Source organism: Vanacampus margaritifer, chromosome 5 (genome assembly GCF_051991255.1).
Source record: "Vanacampus margaritifer isolate UIUO_Vmar chromosome 5, RoL_Vmar_1.0, whole genome shotgun sequence".
NCBI classification, from domain to species: Eukaryota; Metazoa; Chordata; class Actinopteri; order Syngnathiformes; family Syngnathidae; genus Vanacampus; species Vanacampus margaritifer.
In genome coordinates, this window is record NC_135436.1 from 21,962,106 (window position 1) to 21,983,893 (window position 21,788).

Consider the following 21,788-nt stretch of genomic DNA (forward strand, 5'->3'; position numbering starts at 1 on the left):
ATCAATATTAAATATTCTCCCAGGAGATGCTCAGTAATTATTTGTGATCAATTATATCCATCTATCTATCTATCTATCTATCTATCTATCTATCTATCTATCTATCTATCTATCTATCGAGCGCCTGTGTGATGTTTGATTTTCTGGCGCCACCGTGTGTTTTGTTCTGCGACCTACATGTTACTTTATTCTGTGGCATCTTCTCTTTTCGACCACAGGGGGCGCTGCCCAGATTCCACTCACCCAGTTCGTCCAACCTGATTGCTCGTTGACTCTCATCAGAGTTCAGAGTTCGCACGGAGATCGTGTTGATACTTTTTCCGCCCACCGAAAGCACTTTCGATTTTGGCGGTCCTCAGACGAGCGATGTGATGGCCTTCCTGCGCTTGTTCATGCGGCGACAGTTGCCCATGGCCGCGGCGCACTTGTGCCGCATCGTCGCGAGGCTGCCGGTTTCCACGCGACGCCAACTCACGGACAAGGGGCCGTGGGGGAAGAGCCGGACACCGGAGCTACCACCACTGCAGCAGTACCAGCTCACAGACCTGGACAAGGCGGACGCTTTGGTAGTCTTTTGTCAGCTGCCAAATTTAATTTGTTGTGGTTTGAATTAAATGTGTGTTGTTGTGTTTTCCCTTGGTAGATGCTGAGGAAGTCTCACGAAACAGGTAATGAAGCAAAGTTCACTGGAGGCTGAAAACAAGTCGTCTGTGTGTACAAGCAAGACGAAACCGTCAGCAGCCTCAATATATGACGCTAAAACTGTGCCAACAGTTCAGCTTGTATTGTAAACATATATATATGAGCTACAATTACAAGAATTTAGTTCATGTGGAAAATAATTTGAGTGGTATTTTAAATCTACTTCCGTGTTCTGAAGGGACGGACAGTGCCGTTTTTTGAAAGATATTGTAGGATGACCCTAAAATGCCCTACATTATGACCTTTACAGGGAAACTGAAATTGACCTTTTGAAAGCACTTTAGGTGTACAGCTGTTCATTGTTTCAACACAACTTGATGCATCAGTTGAACAATACATTGCCAAAGACGTCCACTTACTTCTATGCTGTCCTGTGACTTTTCCAGTCTCAGTAAGATTTTGAAATTTAATTCGGAAAATGAATGTATTACAATATTAGATGTAATGTGCATAAATATTTCTGTCTTACTTAAATAAAGGGAAATTAACCCTAAATTAATATAAAAGTGAAATACTATTAAGTACTGTTGATCTATTAGTTAGTTAGTTGTCATTTTGGTCTTGAAGCAAACTGTTTAACGGTTAAACAGTTTGCTTTAACCCCCTTGGGTTAAACTTTAACCCAAGGGTGGGCACACTCGGTCCTCGAGGGCCGGAGTCCTGCAGGTTTTGGATGTTTCCCTTCTCCAACACAGCTGATATATGATCAGCTCATCAGCAAGCTCTGCATAAGCTTGGTAACGATCCTGTTGATTGGAATCAGCTGCATTGCAGCAGGGAAACCTCCAAAACCTGCAGGACGCCGGCCCTTGAGGACCATGTTTGCCCACCACTGGTTTAACCAATTACCAATTGTTATTGAACCAGGGGCATTTACGGCTTGATTCATGGTCATTCAGCACCTTGTAAGAGGACGGAAGTTTGGGCAAAAGATAATTTAAAACGTTGAACTGCTGAACATGTGCATTCAAAAGTTTAGAGAAGGTTAAATGATTTTTGCCTTAGAATAGCTTTTTTCCGCTCTCCTTAGTTCCAGAAACCCTCTTTGTGTTTGTATCATCCCTTTCTTAAAACTACTTTTCTAGCTTGCTTCCTTCCCTCTCTCAATACCACGCTAGAATCTCAAATGATTGTCCTTTATTGTAAATTTTTCGTGTCAGCCCTGTTTTTTTTTGTATAGATTACAAGCGTGTTCTCCCCTGTCTTTGGCAGCCATCGGTGCACGAAACTCCCGTACAACATTAACATCATCAAATTGCTTGAATCCCTTTTTTTTTTTGACTGTCTTGTAGGTTTTCTGTCATGGTTCCGAAATGGTCTGCTTGCGACCGGAATCGGCGTCATCGCCTACGTTCAAAGCGAAGTGGGACGAGAGGCAGCATATGGTAATTGAGCCAAGCTGCTGTAAGACGAGCTGTGGATGTGTTTTTTTTTTTTACAGGGACAATATATGGCTCTCAGAATAATAATTTTGTTAAATATAACATATTAAATATATTTACTAATACTGTAACAATGTCTGTTTTCCCATAGCCTTCTTCCTTCTGGGTGGCGCCTGCGTGTCCTTCGGCGGCGCCTCCTACGTGGGCAGCCTGTTGGCCCTGCGGCGACTTATGCTGCTGTCAGTGCCCGCCCTGCTGATCCAGGGGGTCATGGTGGGCAGCGTGGCTCTCCTCTGGCTGTGCGCCGTGTCCCTCTACATCGGCCGCCTGGAGGTGGAGATCATCCACGAGGACGACGAGGAGGGTGAAGAGTGCCAGGAATGCCGCGATAGACGCGAACACAGGGGCTACCATGGGCCGCCCCACGACACGAGGCACCACAACGTTGACGACGAGGACAGCAATGGGCCTGACAAGTAGAGGTCTGCCAGTGTGTGAATGTGTGTGTATGTTTAAATGCAGGCTGTGTGTTTCACTACAAGCAAAACTAAAGTGGCTGTTAAAAGGGCCAAAGCCAACTATGGACTTACGTTATAGAGCCCTTTTTTATACCTGTTACCCCACGCATCATTATCTGCACTCTCAGGCCACAACATTAGGTACAACTGTGCAATCTAATATGATTCAGTATACTGTAATTCAAATATTTTTTGTGTGAAAGGTGTACTAGAAACACATCAAATATACTGTTAAATTACCATCTTTGACAGTCTCAATAAAAGTTGAGAATTTGCATGTACAGTGCATATATAAATTCTCCCACTCAAATATATTTTTTGTGATTTAAAAAAAAAGATTAAACCAAGCTAAATTATTTCAAAACGTTTTCTCACCTTTTTGCCCTATAACATGTACAACTCAATTTAAAGTCATATATATAGAGAAAGTATGTAAAAATGAATAACCGAGATAATGTGGTTGTCCAATCACCTTAAAACTCATTAAATGAGAGTCAACATGCCACGGTGTGTGAGAAGCGGGTGTAGAAACTAAATCTAGGAATCTGAATGCACATTTAATCTGTAAGAATGCAATTCAAAGCAGGTCGGAAATCGTCTTCTGCTCAAATAGACAAGTCTTAGACAAAATGGAACGAATTAGGAAAAGTTTGAAATAGCCGTCAGTGTTAGCACGCTTTTAGGCTTCGCTGAGTGGAAACCAAAAATAGGTCAGGAAAATCCTACTAGAACAGCTGATATTTATTTGAAGTTAATCAGAGGCACTTTAAATGGTGACGTGTGTGCTGACTCCCATTTAAGTTGAGTTTGAATATTATTGGTTCATTCTGAGCATAGACACATTCCAGTTATGAGGGTGTGTTCACTTAGGCAACTACATTATTTCGGTTCATTCTTACTTCCCCTGATCAAAAAATAAATAAAATAATTAATGAATAGTTTTACAGGTTATTTCTCTAATGTGTAATGGAAAAAGTTTTGAAATGATTTATGTTGGATTTTTACATGACAAAAAACAGGCATTTGAAGAGAGGTGTGTTGACTTTTTATATCCACTGTAGCGTGTGCAGTCATACCTTATAGTGTCCTGTTTGTGCAATTTTGTTTACCAGGATGTTCCTTTTTTTATGTGAGCTTGTAGGTGAGTTTCAGATTGTTGTTGTTGTTGTTGGTTTTTTAAACCATAAGTAATTCGTAAATGTGATTCAACAAGGGCTTGCAGAAACTTTTTTACAGTGGTGTAAGCGTTTTATTTTCAAACAACTTTTTAGCACTTTGTTCAGCTCCTGTTGTGCAGCCACAGTTTATTTCTTTCTCATGCAACTTTTAATATAAAATTGAATCACAATCGGAGGGAATACAGTACTATACACCTACCACTTCTCAATTGGAGATTGTATGTCACGTCAGGTTTATTTGTTTACTGGTGTACACTCAACTGTCAGTCTACACATCATATAGTGAAATAAAAACATGACATGAGCCAAACTACTCGTTTTTCTTTGTGGTTGAGTTTGACTAGAACTAGTCGTGAAACATGTCAGAAATTACACTTTTTTTTAAATAAGTTAATGGGATCAATTATCCTCACCAAAAGGACTGGGGCAAAAAACAACAACCCCACAATAATTAGGAAACTAAATATCAACATGCAACACTTTAAATTTCTGCCACTTTTTACATTTTCAAATGATTTTGCAATGTCCCATCAATGGAATGGGAATAAGTCTTGGCACCGTGGGCTGATAGACAGTATACGGTGCCTTGTGAAAGCATTGGTCCCCTGCAAAAATAAAAAAATAAAATAAAAAAAAAAAACGCCCTCCCCTTGAATTTTTGGACATTTTACCACTTTTCAGACTTCAAACATAAATATCTAAAATTGGTTGTATATCCTTCCATAAATGACACGCCTAATTGAGTATCAGACATAAGAAGTGTCTTTTTATCCCGCAGCTTCATGACGACAAAATAAAAAGTGCAAATGAACATGGACCCTGGAGACAGACTCCCTCCCCCCCGGCCCCCGCCTTGACATGCTGTAAAAAAGGGGAGAAGACTCTTATCACATCCAATATCGAAGAGGCAGCAGTGATGTATAAACTGTCCACACGCATGCGGTACATGTGTAATTTTTATAATGAGGCCATCATCTGAAAGCATGCATGAATATATGAACTCCCCTTTGCTATGTGGGTGCAGTGCAGTGGGGGTGGGTAAGGGAAAAGAGTGCCGTGGGGGTCTGGTTTACGATAACCCACCGACTGGGAGAGGGCGAAGGTCCGCCATATCACTCAGCCACCGATGCACCATCCCAATGTCGACACTCACCTTCCTCTTCCTCCTGTCAACTCAAATGGGGAGGCATGTCACCGTGACCTCCCCCCAAGACTTATTAAAAACTAACCAGCTATTCTGTGAGATGTTTAATTTCAACTCATCCCTGAAAAAAAATTAATCGAGCGATTATGATTTTATGTAACTTTTTATGAATATTTTTGCATTAAGTACAGCATTGGACATTTTGGATAGTCACGTGATCATCGTGACGTATCGCGTGCGTAAAACATCCATATATGACATGGCCGCTAATGACAACAAAGCCACTCACGAGGAATTATAGCGCACCATGGTGAAATTATGCCCTATAGCAAAGAAGCACTTCTTCAAAAGCAGTACAGCCACGGAGGACTCGCCAAAGATTTGTATCCAGCCGAAAGCCGAGATGAAACTGGCCGATTTATTGAGCCGGCCGGCTCATAGCGAGTCGAAGTTGGGGACCGTCTACAAGTTGCTTGTTACAGAGGCTCAAATTACCAGTCAAGTCACCATTGACATTGTTCACTCTGGAAAGGTAAGTTGTGGACGGTCCCTAACCTGAACCGTAAACATCCGGGTGACTTTTACTCTGCTAGGCCAAGCTACATGTGTGCTAAACACGCTTTTGCCCACATTAGGAGAGGCCAACACCAACCACCCCACCCCACACGGAATGACCTGAAAGCTGACGCGCTGAGGGTTTTACTCTGATCAGAATTGGTGCAGTAATTGGGACAGAAGACGGTCTTTTTCTTGCCCATCACGTCAACAAACTCCAATTGAAATGAACGAAGGCGGCTTTCGTTTACGCACGGGGTACGTCATCACGATCACGTGACCAGAATAATGGCGTTCACCACGGTATGTTCTTATTTTGATACTTAATCGATTTAAAATAAAATTCAGGGAATAAGATATTTTCACTTTTACTCTTTGTACACAATGCCTAATCCAATACTGGAAAATGAGTTATAAGTCTTGGCTTTAAGGAGAAATTTGCCAAAAGTGGACCTACAAACATCCACATATATTTGTAAATAGGCACCAGGAATTATTATCCTGTACCCATGTGCAATTAGTCCTAATAGGGTTACATTTTCAAATTAGTTTCATGGTCAGGGGTTTGAAAGCAGGGTCACAATTTTACTACAAAATTATTGGTTTAAAAGGGCCCAAATGTGTGACCTCAGTTTTCAAAGTAGGGCTTCAAATTAGGCCGACTATATAGTTAAGGTTTCCAATTAGAGTTCAAACTATGATTAGGGTTTGTAAATTCAATTTTAAGATATGGTTCGGGTTTCAAATTAGGGTGTCAAATTATGGTTAGAGTTTCTAATTATGGTTTAGGTTAAAAATTAGGGTTTCAAACTAGGGGTATGATTTTTAGAGTTAGGGTTCCAAATTAGCGTTTCAGTTCAGTTTCAGCTTCCTTGCCCGTCTCTTCTTTCTTTTCCGCCTCCTCATCGTCTTCATCCGCTTCATCCTCCCTCTTCCTCCTCCTCTTCCTCGGCGGCTGCATGTGACCGCTCATGTCTGTTTGGCATGCAAGCGGGCTGGCGAGGCCTGGCGTGTCTAAAGGGCAGGGCGCCTACAGGCGAGAGACGCGCTCTCACTGACAATCGCCGTCCGTCTCCGACCTCCCGAGCGCCGGTTCGACTGGAAAAAGACCCCCGAAGTTCACGTTGGAAACGGCGCGGTCTCGCATGCGTTTTTCTTGAGAGGAGATTTCTCATGTGCTCGCAGGTGCGAAATGCCACCAGTATGGATCACAGGCTTACATTAGGAGCAGACCAGCTGTGTCCTCCTTGCGTTGTATTTTCACAAACCGCTGCACAATGTGAATGTTTGTTTGTCTATGATGGCGACCAGTCTAGGGTATGGATGATGTTAACAAGCAGCATTGAAGTATTGAATACAGATTCTTATGTATGGCGACGCTTCCTAATTGTGTACATGCTAGATGCGTTGCATTGATGTTTTATTAGCTTTTCCGTTTAAGTGCTTCTTTCATTTAAATGCAATTAAAAATTAAAAACATGCTGCCATTTAGGGGTATTCACAGCACACAGCACTTTACAGTGTGTTGTGTTAGCAAAACTGCTACTTGTGTTTTGTTGTGTGTTACTGTGACAACTCTTTTCAGCAGTAATCAACCCGCTATCCCACACGGCAAGCTAACGTCAACGTTAGCCAGCCTAACAACCACCATCTTAAGAAAAGCCCCAGACCTAGCACCATTAAACCGAAAACTTCTGGAAAAAAAGTTCAGAATTACCAACTTGAGAATTATCGATAGTACACGTATGGCGAATGAATATCCATGTTTATATGCACACAAACCCTTGCATCTCGCTAGTACCGTTTCCATCTCCTACTGCCCGACGCACTGGCACGCCGTGTCCCGGGTCGGACTGCCTCGTATGTGCACTGGCAACTCCATTTTTTGACACACTCTGAATTTCGGCAAATATGAGCAACGCACTGAGTTTGCGAACAGTGGGAGTGAACTGTGAACCAATGTGTGTATTTCCGAACGCGCTCTTAACAAGAAGCAGCTGATAATGAAAAATTCTTCAAAAAAGAAGCTTCAACTGCTTTGTTGCCACTCCCAGTTGAAGCTTAATGTCAAACTAACCATAAAACAAAAACAATGACACTTTAAATGACACTTTGTATTTAAAAAAACACATAACGTTCTGTCTGCTAGCTTAATGCTAACAGGTAGGCCTATTCTCAAAAATATTTAGGGATCATTTTATAAGATTTATGTTTTTTTATACATTTCCATTCATTTAACTTAAATCATTCACTGCCATTGACGGGTATAGACGTCAAAAATTCATTTGAACTATTTCTATTAGTTTAAAATTTTCCCCCCACTTTTGTTAACAAGAGTATGAAAACCAGATTTTTTTTTTGTACATTTAGAACATATAAAATTTGTGATTAATCTTGAGTTAACTAGTGAAGTCATGTGATTAATTACAATTAAAAAAATGAATCGCCTGATGCCCCTAATTAAAAAAAAAAAAGAAGAAGAAAAGATTATTAAAAATTAGGGGTGTCAGACGATTAAACGTTTTAATTGTAATTAATCGCATGACTTCAATAGTTAACTCACGATTAATTACACATTTTATATCTTTTCTAAATGTACAATTTTTTTTAAGGTTTTCATACTCTTGTTAACAAAAGTGGAAAAAAATGTGAAACTAATAGAAATAGTTCAAATGAATTTTTGACGTCTACTGCCGCCAATGGCAGTGAATGAGTTAAAATGTAACATCAACCTGCCAATCACCTTTATGTGTCGTATATTTGCCAGTCAAATGTAAATGAAATAATTAAGATGTGTGTATTCAGCATTAGTAAATCCAATATTTAAGTGTTCTTATTTCAATATTTATAAGTACTCTAATGACTGCTAATACAACACTCACAGTTTATTTGACCACTTGTGGGCCATCTTCTTCTTTTAACGTACATGTCTGTATTATACTGCCCCCAGGTGGCAAAGGCACACATACCATAAGGAGCAGTACATATCAATCCAATTGAAGCAAAAATACATTTTAAACAGTTTAATTCTGTATGTTTTCATAAAGTACTATGGAGTGGAAAATGTTGCCTTACAGAGAGACACGCTTGGGATCGTTTGGCCTTGGTGGAGGTCTGCAGTCGATCGCAAGTCGGATGTTCGATACAGCTTTCGGATCGTCTGGCCATAATGTTGTCTGTGTACATTTCAGCAGCGTAAATGGCGTCTATACGCATCCAAACGGCGAAAAGAGACGATAAAGGCAAACCGGGAGCATGAATGCGTGCACTCCCCGGCGCGCACGCCATACATCGGCTTTAGCACGTACAATGGCATTTTCTCCCCAACAACTGCTCTTGTTTAGTATGCGCTTCCTTTGGTCTTGAGGAGGAATGATCCTCACTCTAATGAACTTGGGCCTGCCACTTGAATGTAAAACAGGATTTAACCCGTCTTCAATGTCAGAGCCCCTCCCTGGGGCTGCTTCAGACATCTCACACACTCATAGACACGCACACACCGGCAAGCGACGGCGGGGCTCGCCATGCATATGATCTCTCATAAGGCACACGCACACACGTATTGTGTTTTTGTCTTCATTTTCAAACCCATTTAGTCTTTGTTGAATCCATCAAGTCCCTCTGCGTGGCTTTGTGTCAAGGTTAAATTTTTTATAATTTTTTTTCCCTTAAAGAAATATACAGTAGCTTATGATGATACTTCATGGCTTGTTTTGGCTCACGTCTTCTCTCGGGAACAGCTGGGAGACAACGCCTCTCTAATATTTCCGCCTTTCACATTTTGTCCCAAGTGATTTTTACTCTTTGCGTGCTTTATTTGAATTTATGTGATAAAAAGTAATACAGTTGATGGGCAGAACAATCATTTTTGGATGGTTAAACTTTTGTTCCTCACTGAACATGAGCGTCGCTATAGTAGACTAGCGAAGTGAAATGTGAGAAGCGGTTTAGGTAAAAAAAAATTAAATAAAATGTGTGTGTTGTAAATTGGTGCATAATATATAAAAAAATATTTATGCCCTCAAAATGTTTGTTACGGTACTACTATATCCAGACAAAAGACAAATTACATTTTTCATTTGACGTTTACCAAGTGTAAAAAATTGGTGTGACATCAGAAGGAGCTATATTATGTAAATTTTTTATTTGTCATTGTCTAATTATTGTATAAAACAATTTCTGGGGGGGGGGGGGGGGTCTCGTCTGACAACATATTTATAAAACATATACCTAAGTTTTCCTCTTTTTTTGTAATTTAATTATATGTGTTAAATGAGCTTCTATTACTGTTGTTAGTGTTTAGAAAAAAGAAAAGGAATAAAAGCCAAAAGTGTATTAAATTTAAAAATTTAAAACACCATTTTGTTAAAACAAAAGCATTTTAATTACAGTTGATCTGTGACGCCATATTGTGTCTTTTATTAGCTTTTATGATTATTAATTAATTAATTAATATTATAGGCAATACATGGGAAAACATTGTGAACAAGGTTGACTTATCAATATCAGATTTTCCCCCCACTTATAATAATAATAATAATCAAATGAATTGTGTTTTATGTTGGATCTAATGTACAACACTTTACGGATGCGTCTGTTTTTTTAAGCACTCTATATACATATAAATGAGTTCTCGGATTGTTTATAGACAGAAAGACGCAAGAACTGACAAACCAAACCTGTGCAAATCTCGAGAAAATCAGAAGAAATACAAATAAATAATATCACACCAGAAAAGAGACTATGAACTCCTCTACTGACTGGAATATTTTATTGTTATTGTCATCTGTATCACTGCTTCTCTTTTCTCTTTTTTTTCTTCTTTACATTGTTCATTTTGTTGAATAAGCGGCTGAAGTATTCACAAGGATGCGAAGATCATGTTAGATTCACAGTGATAGGCAAAGGGTTAGCTATTTAATTCAATTAAAAATGACACACACACACACACACACACACACATACATACACACTCCCGGAATAAGTGTGCTCGCTCATGTGACAAGTGCAGAATGTCAGACATTGTTCACGTCTTCTGAATTTGTATATTTCACAGACAGCACAATTGAGATTTGGGGAAGAAAAACAAATGAAAAGATGTCCAGGTGTGACGTTTTTCTGACACAGCAGATAAAATCAACGTCGCTGGAACTTCACATATTTTTTTTTTTTGCAGGCTTTCAAAGTGCTAAAGAATTCAAATAGGCTTCATTTTTATACTAGTATTCAAACTAGGTGAAGATTTAAACAATAATTTAAATCTCATCACATTTTTCACAGTTTTATAGCTGTTCTCTGTGTGTAAAAACTACCAGTGAAAATGACTTGAAATGTCCTTTTTTTTTTCTACTGGAGTGAACCCGAGCACATGTAAAAGTGACGGATGGGGCTTTATTCCCAAGTCGGCTGACACTGAAAGTGTCTCCTGACCCGACTGGGACTTTAATGGCTGTCATTTTATGACCCGTTTTTATGCTCCGTTACTTCATCAATGACTATTTATTCCCTCGGCTGCGTGGCGAGGCGGCTACGGTATTGTGAGCGCTCTTGCGTTTGTTTTTCTGTTTTAACAGGACCACGTTAAGCTGCGTCAAGTGCTTTCAGTTAGGATTTTCAGTTAAGTGCTAAAAAAACAAAACAAATCATAATACAACTTTTCCTGCCTTTAAAAATGACAATAAAAAGAATTATGAGGCTATTGTGCAACCTGTCAAATCTTCACTCTAAAAACAGTCAAAAATAACCCTATTAGGGGTCAAAAAGATCTGCTTGGGTCAATTTGACCAATTTTGGGGGGTATTTTTTTTTTTTTTAAATATATAAAACCAATTTATTACGGTTGTTTTGTACAAAGTAACAAACCCAAAAAGTTGGGTCAACGTCCCCTTTTGACCCATAATTGGGCTGTTTTTGAGGATTTCCCTCTAAAATTTAGACAGATTTAGAAGAAATTGGGTTAAAAAAAACAACAACCAGATATGAGTCAAAAAGGGGCAGCCCTCTACTTGGGTCAATCTGACCCAATTTAAGGTATTTTTTGTACAAACCAATCAAATTTGCGGAGTTGTTTCATACAAAACAACAAACCCAAAAAGTTGGTCAAAAATTTTTCTTCATCTTTTAAAATTTTTATTTTTTTTAACTGAACTGTTTTTCTAGCATTTCCCTCTAAATGATCCCATCACTTGAAAAACAGTCGGATAAAAAATTACCCAATTATGGGTCAAAACGGGACTGATTGCTTCTTGACTAATTCCATTTGGGGAGATATTTTTGATGTAAAACAAACCATTTTTTGTGGGAACAAACCCCAGAAGTTGGGTCATATATACAGCTGGTTCAAAAATAGCCCAAATTGGGTTTATTTTGTACAAAACAACCCCCCAAAATTGATTGCTTTGTACAAAAAAAAAATCATTTTTGAACCATAATTGGGTTATTTTTGACCCAACAGTTTTTAGAGCATTTCCCTCTAAATCTGGCTTGGGTAATCCTGGTCCTCGAGGCACAGAATCCTGCACGTTTCACTCCTCAAACAGACTCAAATGATCAGGGTCGTTATCAGATTTCTGCAGAGCTTGCTGATTGGGTCGATTTGATCCATTCTGGGAGGTATTTTGTAGATTAAAATGGGATTTATTTTATTATTATTTTTTTACAAAACAAGCCAATTTTTTTTATTTTTTAACAAATGTTTATTTTTACAAAACAACTCAAAAAGTTGAGTCAAATTGACCCAGGTAGCGATTGGTCTGTTTTTGACACAAATTGAGTTCCATTTTGTTTTAACATTTCCATCTAAACGACCCTTTCATTGCCTCACTCTAAAAACAGCTGGATTAGAAATAACCCAATTTGGGTCAAAAAGAGACTGACCGCTAGTTGTTGCTTTTAATAAAAAAAACAACAACCCCAAAATTGATTTGTTTTGTAATTTAAAAAAAATAAATAAATAAAGTTTTGACCCAAATTGAGTATTTTTGAGTGCTTTATGTGTAAACATCACAAAATAAACAAAAATATGGCTTTCATACACAAACAGCATGACACAGAATATACTATTATTAATCCTCAAAGAAAAAGCATTTTGTTTCAACTGCATTTCCTCCCTTATACTTAATGGAATGTCTGGGCATGTTATTATTAATTATATTCTTTGTCCCCAACAATGTGCTTTTAATTAATATGACACTTTTTTTTTGTAATGATGTTGAATTAGAATACAAAAATCATCTCCTTTTATTTTGAAGGAATCCTCCGGAGCCCTCCGAAAAATTATATAGTACTGCAATAATAAAAATCCACTCGTACAAGTGTCCCATCATCTTTTTTTCTTTCTTTTTTTCTACTGGCAAGAGGGTTAATTGGGTTAATTGGGGTGACGGTTGAGGGTGAGAGGGCTTGCAATGTGAACTGAGGGTCATCATGGTTATTGTCTCTATATACAATATGGCTTCTCTGAGTGGAAGAAACACAGAAGTGGTCCGTCAAAAGACAGTTCATTATTTAGTCGTAAAAGTCTTCAGGGAGCTCCAATCAGAAGTCATCCCATTTTTTTTTTTTTAAGTTTCCAAGTGTCGCTGTCAACTTGTCCGGCGGTGAAATAAACGTCCCCCCAGCGGCGACTTGTCACACTTTTAACATCACAGTCGTTCAAGTCCAATTAGTGGCGTCCTCCGAGGCGTAATGTCCTGACACTGGCGCACTTTGACGTCTTTTTCATCATCTCAGTCCTCCTCGGAGCCGGCGGCCCCCCGCAGTCCGTTCATACAGAAGGGCAGTCCGGAGGGGAAGGGGCTGTCCGAAGGGGAGAAGCCGCTGAAGGGCGGCAGGCCGGCCAGTCGCTGCAGGTGGGGGAAGAAGGCCGGCGGGGGCCCCTTGTGGTGGTCCGAGCGCAGCTGCAGGCCGTCCCCGTGTCCCAGGGCGTGGTGGTGGGAGGGGGGCAGCTCAGGGGGAGCGTAGCGGATGGTGCTGGGGGCGTACAGGCTCTGGGGGCCCTGAGGTCCCAGGGCGAGGGGGTGGAAGAGGACCCGGCCCGCCGCGCCCCCCGCGGCCAGTCTCTGGAGGAGCTCCAAGTCGGGGCCGCCACCCAGTCCGCCGCCCCGACAGCCCGCCCCCGGCACGGTCCGCTCCTCGCGGGGCAGGGGGGACGATACGGGCATGACGGGGGACAAAGCTGGGGAGGGAGGGGTGAAGAGGCCCTTTGGGGGGGCGTCGCTGCTGGAGGAGGAGTCAGGTACGGGGGTGTTGGGGCTGTCGCCGTTGAGGCTGCTGGAGGGGGTGTGTGCGTGAGAGGGCTGTGGCTGACTGCTGTGGGACCCCCAGCGCCCCCCGGTGGCCAGGGCCTCGTGTTCAGTCTTAATGCTGGCCGACGGGGTTACCACGCTCTTTAGCTGCTGGATCACAGCGCGCCCGTTGTGCACCCGCCCTCCCCTCTCACCTCTCGTCGAGGCGTCCGCCCCCCTGCTCGCCTTCCCCCCGCCATCTTCTTGTTTCAGTTTGTCGCCGTCTCCCGCCTGCTCCCAGTCGGGCTCCTCGTCGTCCTCCTCATCTTCCTCCTCGCCCTCGCTTTCGCTTGCCAGGTCCGAGGAGGCCGACACGCTTTCCTCGGCGTGCCGCAGCTCGTCCAGACGGCGCCGGCTCTCAGCGGGGGCGCCCTCGGGCTCGGACCGCAGCGGGCGCTTCCTCCTGTTCTCGGATTGGGCGGCGGCGGCGGCGGCGGCGGCGGTGAACTTCTCCCGGGCTTTCGTGTCGGGGTCGCTCTTCCCCGCTGAGCTCTTTGCTGGCTGGGAGCCTGAGGAGGACGAGGTGTAATGGAACGTTTGCGATTTTTCATTGCACATGTAAGCAAAAAAAAATCTTAATTTTCTCAGGTATGCGAAGACGCAAAGAAACGATCTACAATTTGAATAATAACATTTATCATCATAAAGTGAAGAAAGGTGAAAAAATGGTAGGTTACACTTCAGCTCCATGTCAATAATCCACAAGTAACTTTAAAACATTCATTTTACTGTTTACTACTTTTATTTTGGAAATGGGATTGGGCTACTGCTCAGTGCAGGGGCGGATTTATTCTATTGAGAAACAGGGCTGCGGAACACCCCAAAATCCTGAAAACTCTTACATGTTTAACCTTGTCACCTTGAACCGAAAGCTGTGACAAGAAGTTTTTCAAGACTAACCATGACATATAAACAAAATTATTGACAAGTTCAAGCGCAAAAGCCAACAAGCGCCCTTTAGAGCCGCCCTTGGAGGAAAGCGCCAAAAAAAAAGTACATTTACTTTTTAACTCATTCACGTGATGCCATTGACACCTATAAACGTCCAAAATTCATTTAAACTATTTATCTTAGTTTAACATTTTTTTCCCCATTTCTGTTAACAAGAGTATGAAAACTTAGACATTTTTTAATAATCTTTTTTTTTTTTTTAAACCAAAAAGATAAAAAAAAAATTAGGGGCGTCAGGCGGTTAAATTTTTAAAATTGTAATTAATCGCATGACTTCAATAGTTAACTCACGATTAATCACAAATTCTGTTCTAAATGTACAATAAAAAAATTCTAGGTTTTCATACTCGTGTTAACAAAAGTGGAAAAAAATGGGAAACTAATAAAAATAGTTCAAATGAACTTTTGACGTCTATAGCCGTCAATGGCAGTGAATGAGTTACAATGCAAGCAAATTCACGTCTGACGCCAGTGGAACAAACGGCACTGTAGATACACCTCCGGTCCCGTCTTAAAATTCCGCCCTGGCTACAGGCCCGCTCGCATGGTATTATGGGATGTCGCGGCGTCCTACCTCGGGCCTGCGGGGAGCTGTTTGAGGGCGGGGAGCTCACTCGAAGACGCTCGGCTCGGACGCTCTCTGGCAGCTGCAGCAGATCCAGAGGTGTGTCGGGAAGCTCCGTCCGACTGGTTGGGTGAAGAAAAATCAAAAATGAATCCAAAAGAGGCGGAGAGGGGAGGCGTACATAAATGAATCCGCCGAGCACTTCCCGCCTTAAAAGCCGATTTAAGGGAATAATCACCCTCGTCTAACCGCGCCGCTAATAAGTAGGCTGCTTTTGTCATCTCAGCGTCGCACGCCGGCTCAGTGACAGTGACACGTGCAAACCGACGGCGACAGGCAGGCCTCGCCCTCCAGAAACACGCGCGCGGAGCCCACCTACAAACAGGCACGCTCCTCTCCCCAAATGGAGGAGGCTGTTAATGAGCTCTTGTAATTACAGCGCTAATTAACTAAAACACTATTCAAGCCCCAAAATTCTGACATGGGTTGCTTGTAATTATACGGCCTCAGCCCAATTAGCATCGACATTCAGCCTACTCTTGTTTTTGTCTGACTGCTCGGCCGCCTCAGCACGGTATTATGCACTTAACGTGTGTGTGTGTGTGAGTGTTTACTGCTAAATGTGTGTAGAACAGAGAAATAAAGGAGTGTGGGTGGGGGGGTGGGCGGGCTAATATTGAGCTTTTGCAATACGTGTCACTTCCTTCTAAATGTCTGACATTAAACATCGCGTAATTGATTTCAAAATGACTCCCTAATGGCAAAGGTGGTCGTCTACATCTCGGTATTTTTATCCTCAGTGCAACACATATGAGAGCTCTTAACTCATTCACCGCCACTGACGGCTATAGACGTGAAAAATGTTAGTTTCACATTTTTTCCCCCCACTTTTGTTAACTTTTGATCATTACATCTTTAAATTGAAGCAAATATCATTGTCAATCAAATCATTTTGAATCAAAAATCGTCCTTAATCGAAAATCGGTTTCTGAATCGAATCGCGCACCCAAAAATCTGAATCGAATCGTGAGACATTCAAAGATTCCCACCCCTAATGTTGAACGTTCCTACATAAAATCTCATTAAAAGAACACAAACGAATGACAAAATAAACATAAATACATTAAAAAAAAATAACGTTTTAAAAATAAATGGATTCAATGAAAAAGATTGTTGTTATTAATAAAATATGTTATAAAAGAGAAAATGTAAAAAAAAAAAAGGTGTGTAAAGGAGAAAAAAATGGGATTCCTTTCATGTTTCATTATAAATGAATAATTGAACACAAACCCGCTCTTCACAAAAAATACATTTTTATATGCAATACACGTTGATTGAAGCGTTACTTAAAAAACGTGTTCCTTTCCTCTATTTAAGTGCAGTGTGAACGTTATTAAATAAACATTTTAGGAATAAAATGTAGGATTCGAAATGCAGGCGATCATTTGAGTGTATTTTCACATTTTTCCACCACTGAATATCTGTCAGCGCCGAACCCCGTCCACTCTAATGAGCCCCGATGATGCCTTTTCTTTCATGTCACAAACATTGTGCAGGTATCCTCATCAGCTGTTGGAGTCAGTCAAAGCGCATTTCATCATGCCTGCCTTCAAAGCTGGCGCGAGCCGCAGCGTGGTGCCTCGGACGGACAAACTGACCTGATGACGCAGTTGACCCAGATGACGTTGCGCTCGTGGGGAGCTTTGTGGTTTATGGACACGGTGGCGGTGGACTGAATCCACAGGTAGCCGCCTCGCTTCTGGAGCCAGCGGTAGTAGCCCGTCACCACCTGGCCTTTCCTCAACACTGGCGCGGGCGGAAGGTGGGGGGGGTTGCGTAAACAAAAAAACAGTCAGTCTTTCAATCAAGGATTTGAATGGCTAAAAAGAAGTTTCATTCAAGCTAAGTGTCTCCAAATTGGATGTTAAATACTTGCATTATTTATTTAACTCATTCACTGCCATTGACGTCTTTAGACGTCAAAAAATAATTTTTTAACTATTTCTGTTAGTTTAACAGTTTTTCCACTTTTAACAAGAGTATGAAAACCTAGGAAAAAAGTTGTTATTGTACATTTAGAACAGATATGACATTTTTGATTAATCGTGAGTTAACTATTGAAGTCATGTGATTAATTACAATTAAAAAATTTAATCTCCTGACGACCTAATTTGAATATATTTTTTCTTTTTTTTTTTTTAAATAATTTATTTTCAAAAAACATTTTTTTTATAATATTTTCTTTTCTTTTTTAAAATACTTTTTTTTTTTTTTAAAAAAAGAAAAGATTATTAAAATTAAGGCGTCAGGCGATTATTATTTTTTATTTGTAATTAATCGCCTGACTTCAATAGTTAAATCATGATAAATCAAACATTTTATATCTGGTCTAAATGTACAATATATATATTTTTCATACTCTTGTTAACAAAAGTGAAAAAAAAGTCAAACTAATAGAAATAGTTCAAATGAATTTTTGACGTCCATAGCCGTCAATGGCAGTGAATGAGTTAAAAAAGACCCAAACTAGAAATTGGATTCCACCTAAAGAACAATACAAAATGTATTGCAATAAACCAAATACAGTGGACATAAAAAGTCTTCGCACCCCTTTCAAAACTTTCGCCACGATACATATAACCAATAACTCAGTTGAAAACAAGTATAATCTTTCCAAGGAAATAAAAACTCAACAACAGACATAATACAGTTGCGTAAGTATACACACCCGGGCTGTGTTCAGCATTAACCAATCATATTCATGTTAAATAGGAGCCAGCACCAATTGCTACCATTGTTTTTCCTGACATGTTTGTTTTCTTCCAAGCATAAACCTAAAAGTTTTTATGCTAACACTGACTATTAGGAACTCTTCATACGCCTTTCCATGAAGGCTTAGAACTGTTCTTAATTCATTCCACTTTGTCAAAGCCTTGTCTTCTGACCAGAACACGTTTTCCACACGTGTGTTTGTGAGATTTTGAGTTGAGCTTTTTTGGTCAAATTTCCAAAAGGCATCACTAAAAAGACACCATACATAAAAACAAGTTTTCCTTCAGCTGGGACTGGGGGTGGAGGGAATTATGAACGGTTCCAAATGGTCGTCAGTGTTAGGATAAATCTTTCAGAATTCTGCTGCATATACAAAAGAACATCTGAATTTTATTTCATTTTAAATCAGAGGCACTTTAAATGGTGACTGATTCCCTTTCTGAACATACCCAGATATAAGAGGGTGTGATCACTTGTGCAACCACATTATTTTAATGGTTTATGTTCCCTCACCAAATATATATATATTTTTAATTGAGTTAGGCCACATTGGTAGTGGAAAAATTTGGAAATTATTTTTCTTGGTTTAATTTTTTCACATTACACACAAAAAAATATACTATACTATATTATATATATATATATATATATATACCCACTGCATGTATAAATATCGATGACAAAGCTCCACAACAAGATAAAAAATCACACACAAAAAAAGTCAGCAACATAAAATAAATAAAAAAAAATAAAAATAAAAAATGGGGAGAAAACAAAAAATCTCAGACTCTTAATGAGAATAAAAATTGTTTACTTAATGTGTAAATATGAACATAACACCTATGGACAATTTAGAGTCTTCACTTAACCTAACCTGCATATTTTGGGGGGATGGGAAAACTACACAAAGCAAATCCCAGAGCCGAGATTCACACCCAGAACTTCAAGACTGTAAGGCAGACGTCCTAACCACTAGCGCTCTGTGCTGCCCATGCGCACATACAAACAAATCCAAACTGACATGACCTTCTTAGCTTAGGCGATGACTGACAGTTCTTGGGGATGACAGCAGAGGGCGCCAATGACACCAGAACAGAAAAAAAGGATTCAACAGGCTCTCCTTGAAAAGTGTGGAAGGACACTCACAGTCTTCATGGCTCTGCCGCAGGTTCTCCAGATCCTCCACATAGATGAAGTGGTAACAGGTGCGTCCCACCACCTCTGCGGGCGTCAGGTCCATATAGTCGGATATCCTGTTGGTATATATACAAGTCAGTTGTGCCATTCATATTACTACTAATGACTATTTTGTAAAGGGCAAGAGGCGGGGTTTAGTCTGGATGGGTTGCCAGCCAATCGCAGGCAATCACATGTAAACAGCCGTTCACATTCATATTCGCACCTATATTTGGAGTCTTCAGTGAACCTAATTGCACATTTGGAATCGACTGAATGATTAATTGTATTCATGTCACGTCACTTTCAGTCGACAGAAAGTGGCAAAATGGCCGCCCTCCTGAGATGGATAAAAACAGGTGAATTTTTCTGTAAATTCCGTAAACACAATATTAACTCATTCACTGACAAAAGTATGAAAACCTAAAAAAAAAATTGTACATTTAGAACAGATATAAAATGTGTAATTAATCCTGAGTTAACTATTGAAGTCATGCGATTAATTACAATTAAAACATTTAATCGTCTGACACCCCTAATTTTTAATAATCTTTTCTTCTTCTTTTTTTAATTAGGGGATCAGGCGATTACATTTTTTAATTGTAATTAATCACATGACTTCACTAGTTAACTCAAGATTAATCACAAATGTTATATGTTCTAAATGTATAAAAAAAAAAATCAAGTTTTCATACTCTAGTTAACAAAAGTGGAACTATTTCTGTTTAACATATTTTTTCCACTTTTGTTAACAAGAGTATGCAAACCTAGATTTTTTTATTGTACATTTAGAACAGATATAAAATTTTTGACTAATCGAGAGTTAACTAGTGAAGTCATGCGATTAATTACGATTACAAAATTTAATTGCCTGACGCCCCTAATTTTTAATAATCTTTTTTTTTTTAAATCGTGTCAGGCGTCTTAATTAATCGCATGACTTCAATAGTTAACTCACGATAAATCACAAATTTTATATCTGTTCTAAATGTACAGTAAAAAAAAATCCTAGGTTTTCATACTCTTGTTAACACGTTAAACTAATAGAAATAGTTCAAATGAATTTTTGACGTCTATAGCCGTCAAAGGCAGTGAACGAGTTAATCAGAATGCCCTGTTTAGACTCGCAGGAGCGCATAGAACATATTATTGTAAAGAAAATTGAAATCAGTGAGTTTCCTTTCATGGTAGCCAATCAGACTTCAAAAATAATAATAAAGGTGTACCACAAGGTTCATCTTTAGGTCCTTTTCTATTCTCTATTTTCATTAATGACCTTCCAAAAGTCTTCTCTGACTCAGGTTCATTTTTATGCTGTTGACAGTAATATACTGTTCAAGTTCGGATGTGGTACAAACAACCAAGTCCAACAACGGTTCTCCAAAATTAAACCACTCTAAGTTGAACATTTAATTGAGTGATTCATTTGCAAACCACTAGAGGGAGCCCACGTATCACTAGTGATACTTGCGCGGCACTTAGAGCAGATGGAACAACGAACGACACTTCACCTGTTCTCGCAGTATGTGACCTGCAGGTCCATGTTGACCCTGAAGACAAACATGTGGCTTTCCATGCGGACCTCGTTGAGCGTGGAGGGGGGGAGCGTGTGCGCCAGTGCCACCATTCCCAGGGGCCGGGGCATGGAACGCGCCGAGCCGGGGCAGATCGAGAGCCGGTAGCGGATTCTTCCGGTCACGTGGATCACCTGAAGATTATTAAAAAAAAAAAAAAAAAAAACACACAGACACACACACACGCACAACAAGAGCAAGACAATGAACACACGGCAATGTGATTGGATACAAACTAGTGAATAGAATCCCATTTAAGCAAAAGAATGCAGCAGCTCTGGCTTTGCGGTGCAATAAAAGGCAGCGCGCAGCTATTCAGTGTGAAATAAGGTCAAAGCAATAAAACACGGTGAAAACGACCATCTTGACACTGCTGTGAAACACTAGCAGAGCAAAACAAAGTGACATGGCGCTGCTTGTTATTCCTTCATGCAAAAAAAAAAAAAAAACAAGGACACGGAGGACACGGCATTAGGTACACGTGCACAATTGAATCACATTTTAGGAAAACTACTCAATTTTGACTTTGAATGTTTTCTCTGTGCTTGCGTGACTTTTCTTCTGCTATCTGGTAAAAACATGCGTGTTAGCAACAACAGCTAAAAAGAGGGAACTGGAATGTTTGTGTAGAAGCATCAGGGAAGTCATTGTACTGTTGTTTTATTTGGTTGTACGGCAGAAAAAAAATACAACATCAAACCAGTTACATTTCGTTTTTAGCAATATGCCAGCATGAATGAGTCACGCTAGCTAATTTTTTGCTTGTGTGATAGTTAAGTACTGAATTTAAAACACATTTTAACACAAACAAACTAAAGCTAGACTAAAACCTTACCAAGTACCGATAGATACCAATAATACCTTTGAGAAAAAAATGATATTAACTCATTCACTGCCATTGACGACTATAGACGTCAAAAATTCATTTGCACTATTTATTTTAGTTACACGTTTTTTTTCCCACTTTTGTTAACAAGAGTATGAAA

At 40.0% G+C, this 21,788-nt stretch overlaps 2 protein-coding genes across 3 annotated transcripts in view; one reads left to right on the forward strand and one right to left on the reverse strand.

Moving 5' to 3' along the window:
- Positions 1 to 262: 262 nt before the first annotated feature.
- Positions 263 to 4,090, forward strand: tmem160 (transmembrane protein 160). The gene is made up of 4 exons (XM_077566907.1): positions 263 to 566; positions 644 to 668; positions 1,995 to 2,087; positions 2,236 to 4,090. The coding sequence occupies exons 1-4, from the start codon at positions 372 to 374 to the stop codon at positions 2,562 to 2,564; spliced, it is 642 nt and encodes a 213-aa protein (XP_077423033.1). The 5' UTR covers positions 263 to 371; the 3' UTR covers positions 2,565 to 4,090.
- A 6,146-nt stretch (positions 4,091 to 10,236) lies between these two features.
- The window catches only part of npas1 (neuronal PAS domain protein 1), a 62,496-nt gene continuing 50,944 nt past the window's right edge, over positions 10,237 to 21,788 (reverse strand). For both annotated transcript variants that reach the window (XM_077566629.1, XM_077566628.1), the window contains exons 8-12: positions 20,740 to 20,936; positions 19,199 to 19,305; positions 16,939 to 17,086; positions 15,290 to 15,402; positions 10,237 to 14,273 (exon numbers count right to left, since the gene is read on the reverse strand). In XM_077566629.1, the coding sequence (XP_077422755.1) occupies positions 13,207 to 14,273; positions 15,290 to 15,402; positions 16,939 to 17,086; positions 19,199 to 19,305; positions 20,740 to 20,936 (1,632 nt within the window). In that variant the 3' untranslated portion in view covers positions 10,237 to 13,206. The remainder of the gene's footprint in view (positions 14,274 to 15,289; positions 15,403 to 16,938; positions 17,087 to 19,198; positions 19,306 to 20,739; positions 20,937 to 21,788) is intronic.